This window comes from Arachis ipaensis, chromosome B09 (assembly GCF_000816755.2).
Source record: "Arachis ipaensis cultivar K30076 chromosome B09, Araip1.1, whole genome shotgun sequence".
In the NCBI taxonomy this organism is placed as follows: Eukaryota; Viridiplantae; Streptophyta; class Magnoliopsida; order Fabales; family Fabaceae; genus Arachis; species Arachis ipaensis.
Window position 1 is genome coordinate 19,086,019 of NC_029793.2, and position 5,834 is coordinate 19,091,852.

The window sequence follows — 5,834 nt, forward strand, 5'->3', positions numbered from 1 at the left end:
CTTTTCCCTGGTTTGAAAATTTTAATAGAATAATAGGGATAGCAGATACCACAAGAAGACACAGTCACGTTCAAAATATTAATCACGCAAGTTACTTGAAATTATTAAGAAGTCCCAGAGAAACTGCAAGGTTAAATGTATTAGAAGCAAGAGATGGAGAAGTCAACTTTATATTTTTTTCTCCAATGATTAGTTGTTTAAGCCGGCTAAGAAAATTTAATTATTGGTCTCTTTTTGTATTCTCATTTCACACCTTAAAATAAACGTACCTAAGTTTTAACCAGTTTTAATCAATTTGAGTACAGACAAGATCTGTTGAAATTCCTGCTCAAATTGTAACATTCTGCACAATTACACAGATGATGCAGCTTTTTTTCTTCAGATATATTGAAAAAACAAAAGGAAAAAAAAAAGAAGAAAATTTATATGTTTTATTATTGTCAAAATTTTTATACTTATAGTATTCTTATCCTTATTGCAATAATTTGTTAAAATTCTAGCACACCCCCAAAAAAGAAAGATAATAGGTGGTATTAGCGGCAGAATAATTTTTAACCAAAACCATGTTCAAATTTCTAAACAACAGATTGAAAGGACTAATTCATAACTACAATTAAACATCTTGTATTGAAAGCTTTTAAGCCTTTTTCTGTTCTCTTAATTTTATTTCTGTTCCATCTGCTTAATTTTTAGCCAATCAAAATACATCATTCATTCATTTCCCTTTCCTGTTGTCTTTTTTTTCTTCTTCTTCCATCGTCATGATCCAGCTGCCAGAGTAGAGAAGCAACTCTCAGACCTAGAAAGTTCTCTGCCACTTTTGTTGTTATTAGTAGTAGGACTAGTTGGCATGGATCTTACTCTTGTTGGAGAATTCTCAAGACTCTTCCTAAGAATCTGTCTCATAGCAGAAATCAAATGCACGGTTGGGTTAGTTGGAGGCCCTGAAGTGATGAACTTCTTGCAGAAATTCATGTGTTTAGTCATGGCTTCTTCAGTACTTAGGAGCCTCTCAGACCTCACAATCTCGTCCTTCACGGCTTCGCCACACAAACCGCAAACCCATTTTCCGTGGTAACGCTCCCTGATTCGTTCTATGTACCCGATTGTGCACTCTTCTGTTAGTCCGCAGCAATCGCATATGGCGAATTCCACTTCGGATACTATGCTCGCTGCTGATTGAGTTTCTGCCGGTGCTGCTATCACCATCGGATCACTGATCATTGTCGCAGACATCGTTGCCAACCACCCTATGCATGCACATAGAAAGAAAGAAACAATTCATTCAGAACTTATTAACAACTTCCCTTTAAGAAAATCATTAATCTGAGTTCGACTATATTACGTGTATACCAAAATCAGCTACCAAAGTTAGTTATAGTATAAAATATATGTTGAAATATATACAAATATATAACTGATTTTAGTGGCTGATTTTGATCAAATAGTATTTTTGATGTCAGTTATGTATAGATTTTATGATTGAGATCAATTACTAAAACCACCGAAACACCATTATTCTTAGAATACTTGAAACGTTTTCTATAGTTTTCTCAAGATTAAACAAACACCGCGTACTAGTAATTCACGTGAACAGAAATATTTATTGGCAATTCAGCCATGAAAACAGTGTATATATTGTTTTAGTAAATAAACAAAGCCCAGAGATTGAAAATAGTTTCTGCTCCAATGCAACATAAAGCAAGCGTACGAACTAAAGGAAAGGCAAAAGAAGAAGCTGAGAAGTAAAAGAAAAGATTCAAAATGAAAGTTGATGAAGAAGAATTACCGCAGAAGCAGATTAGAAAAAAGAAGTTCAAATCCTCTTATTTATATTTTCTCTGCTTCTGGTTGCTGGGTATTTTTCTCCTCTTATCTCTCTTTCTCCCACTCTCCTTCCTCAATTTTTTCTTCCTCTGTTAACAAAATCCCAGACATGAAAACCATTTCAAAGATACTTAATTAAGCTCCCCCAATCAAGAAACGCCGCCCCTCTCTTCCTTACTTCAAGAGTCAAACAAAATTCTCTTCCTTCCTTTCGTTTCTGAATGAAGATAATAAGAGATTGCTTTTTGTTTCTTCACGGGATCCTGCACTAAAGTATAATATATTTGAACAGTGGAAAACTATGGGGATGGAGAGAAGGGAAGTAGTGGTTTGTTTGTAGAGAGAGAAATGTAGTAAGAGAAAGAGGAGCAATGATTGAGGCTGCAAAGAAGGAGGTGGAGTATATGATATTATTATAATCCACATTGGCAAAATGTTGTTTTCTTGAATATGTGGAGTTTGGCATTCCATGATTGGATTGCCAGCTAAGCATTATGATACCGTGAGCCTATTCTTAGCCAATATGTGCTGTTTTGATCCTTTGGATATATTATTTCACAAGGAATTGATGCCTGAACTACTTCATTTCACACACCTACCATATACCACAAAATGACAAAATTCAATAGTACAGAAAGAGGATAAAAAAAAATTGAGTGGAGTGATAATTAGATTTTTGAGAATTTTAACATGTGATTAATTAGTTTTTTCAAAAAAAAAGTATTAATTAAATTTTTTAAGATAGTAAATAATAAATATGTATGGTCTTTTGTTAATAGATAGTGTAAAATAAAATAGAATTAACTTATATATTTTGTTATTTATAGTGGTGTATATTTAGTTGTTGTACATGAGTATGAAATAATATAATTTTGGATTCTGAAATATTTATTTTTTTGAGTTTTTATATAACTTTTATCAAATGTTCTCTATTTAACGAATTCTACTAAAATATGTGAAGTTCTATTCCAAAAGTTATTATCTAGATAATAACTTTTCACAAATAGATACATCACCATAGTTAATAGTACATATAAATATCACTGTTAAATTTTACATAATGAATTGATAAAAAAAAATAATATATTCACCGTTTGCTAATGTGGAAGACCAAATTAGTACTAAAGTTTAATTTAGTAAAACTTTTTTTTTTTAAATAGTTTATAAAAGCTAACTTTTAAAAATTAGTTTTTCAAAAGTTATACCATCTATGTTTGTAAACTAAATTAAAAATGACTTTTAATAACTACGAGTAACAATAAGTGCGTTTAGTAAATAACTTTTAAAATTTAAAAATATTATAATCAGTGTTGTCAGAACCGGACCAAATCGTCCGATCGAACCGAAAACTCGGTGAACCGGTGGCAAAACCGATCCGGACGAGTTTTTTGACCGAATAAAAAAGCGAACCGGCGGGTTTCATTTAACCCGGACCGATTCGAACTCTTTTTTTTCCTACACTTTAAACGACGTAGTTTCTATTAAAATTAAAAAAAAACATAAACAAAAACTAAAGCTGTTGAAACTGAAAGTGAAAGTGAAACCCTAGCCTAGCTCCAGCCTCCATCGTCTATCATTCCATCACCTTTCCCTTCCCAAACCTTTTGGCCATGAGAGACCACCATGAGAGCAGAGAGATAGAGAGTCTGAGACAGAGAGTGTGAGAGAGACGGAGACTCGTTTAGCCAGCGCGGTAGCGCCACCTCACCTGGCTCACCGTTGTCACAGGAGGCAACCACACCAGTGCGCCACTCACTCACCACTCACCGTCGTCGCCTCCTGCTATTGCTACTGCTCGTCGCCTACTGCCGCCTGCTCGTCAGTCGTCATCTCTGGTCTCCCTCTTCTCTGCTCGTCCCTCCATCTCTCCAGGTATGTATTTTTATTTTTTTTTTTATTTTTTGAAGTTATTCATGATATTAAATTTTTAATAATTTAGTACTGATAGTTAGAATTAATTGATTAATGATATTGATTATGTATGTTGGTTTCTGTTTAATTTCTGTTAGAATTTAGATTATTGATTGTTCAATTTTTTGTAACATATTGTTGTTATATATGACGGATGAGAACATGAATACTTCCACATATGTTTTTCTATTTGATCTCTCTTGTTTGTTGATTTATGTTTGATTTCTGTTTAGTTTGTTGATTATCCATTGTTGTTAGATTATTGATTATTGATTGTTGATTATCTGTTATATATGTTGGTTGCTGTTGTATATTATTCTTAGTAGTTAGTGGATTGTTGTTGTGCATTATTCCTGGAGATTAGTCATTTAGTCTTGGTTGATTTGGGTATGTTTTTGTTAGGGATGATTTTGTAATGCTTTAACCAAATGTTTTGCCTTGTTATTGATTATGATTTGTGAAACATTATTGAAATGTTAGATCAATTGAATCTGGAAGATAATCGAAATGATGATGAAGCTAATAATAATTCTATAAAAAATGCAAATCAGAATGAAACCAATTAGGATGTAGTTCCAAATTTGTCAGATGAAGAAAGATATCCAGACTTTGAAATTACTCCTTGGATATAATCCATGAATTGTTATTTTCATTGTGTTAAATTGAGTTGTTTATGTAATAATACTAACAAATTTTATGTTTATTTTCGTATTACTTATTTTTAGGATTTAAGACTTAATGTTTATTAAAATGTTATTGGAGATATGTTTTTTAACTGTTAATTTTTAAGTTTTTAGCTATTTTATATATTTTACTTATGTGGGACTGGATTAATCGGTTCAATCAGTGACTTACCAGTTGAACCAGTGATCCAGTGACCCAATAATCTGACCGGTTCGATCACCGATTCGATTCTGACAACTATGATTATAATAGACATTAACGTAAGAATTAAATTTAAATATTAATGTATAAAATTATATTAGATTTTTTAATTTTGATAAGTACAAGTCAACTTAAAAAAATTTTCCCTTAAATACTTTTAAAAATACACATAATTTTTAAAAACTGCAAATACAAGCATATAAACTTTTTGGTTTACCAAACATAAAACGAGGTGTTTATGCTTTTAAAAAATACAAACACCTCTTAAAAAATTTTTACTAAACTAAACTTAATTAATCTAAAATTAAAATCTTAAAGATCTAATGGTCACCTTATTCCAAAATTTATAACTCTCTTTTTCTTACACAACTCCGTCCCAAATTTTAATATTTCTCTGTTTCAAGTTCTACATCTTTTTTCATCTTCACCCATTAATCTTTCTATTTTATTCCCTAACTTCTATAACTACTTCCTCTGAAACTTTTCAATTTGAGTATTATCATCGTAACTCATGTCTGAATACCACTTCTCATAGAATGATAGAAACTCCTTCCATCACTCCCTTCTTGTCAATTCTCATCCCAATTTTCTCACATAACAGTAAAGCATCTAATACGGCATTGAAGAGCAATGCTTTCTGATATATATTTTTATTGGTCATAATGCTTTCTAATATTAATGCCTTTGGTGGAATCGATATGTGTGTGCTTGAGCTTTTGAGTTTTTTAATTTATTTTTTATTTCTATTTTATTAAATACTTATCGGGGCAACTATTTTTTATAAATTTTCTTCTCATTTCACATATTTGTATTGCATGTGTGGGATCTCAAAAGGATTGTGCGACGTAATTTACTTCTTACTAAGAGTTCTCATGTATTATTGGTATTCAGTTTCTTTACTTTCTGACCTATCCAAGGAATTTATTGAACTTTGTTATTGTATTCAATAATACTGTATTCACGTGTGTTACCTTAGGTTATTGGAATATATTGACATTTCAGTCGTCCATGAAACAAATTGATAGACAGAGTGTTTGATCATTCAACAGCTTGAAATAAGTTGAAATAAGGTTATTACACTCGCGAGAGTAAGTAAATTTGTGAAGCTCACTTAAACTCAATTCATAGACTCGGCCATAAATTTGTCCGAATTTATTTGTTATAAATTTATTTGTTTCAAAAAATATATATTATATATAAGATATATATTT

At 31.4% G+C, this 5,834-nt stretch overlaps 1 protein-coding gene across 1 annotated transcript; it reads right to left on the reverse strand.

Annotated features, from left to right (window-relative positions):
• Positions 511-2,231, reverse strand: LOC107618665. Its single transcript, XM_016320788.2, has 2 exons — positions 1,790-2,231; positions 511-1,250 (listed from the first exon to the last, which is right to left on the reverse strand). The coding sequence occupies exon 2, from the start codon at positions 1,234-1,236 to the stop codon at positions 760-762; it is 477 nt and encodes a 158-aa protein (XP_016176274.1). The 5' UTR covers positions 1,237-1,250; positions 1,790-2,231; the 3' UTR covers positions 511-759.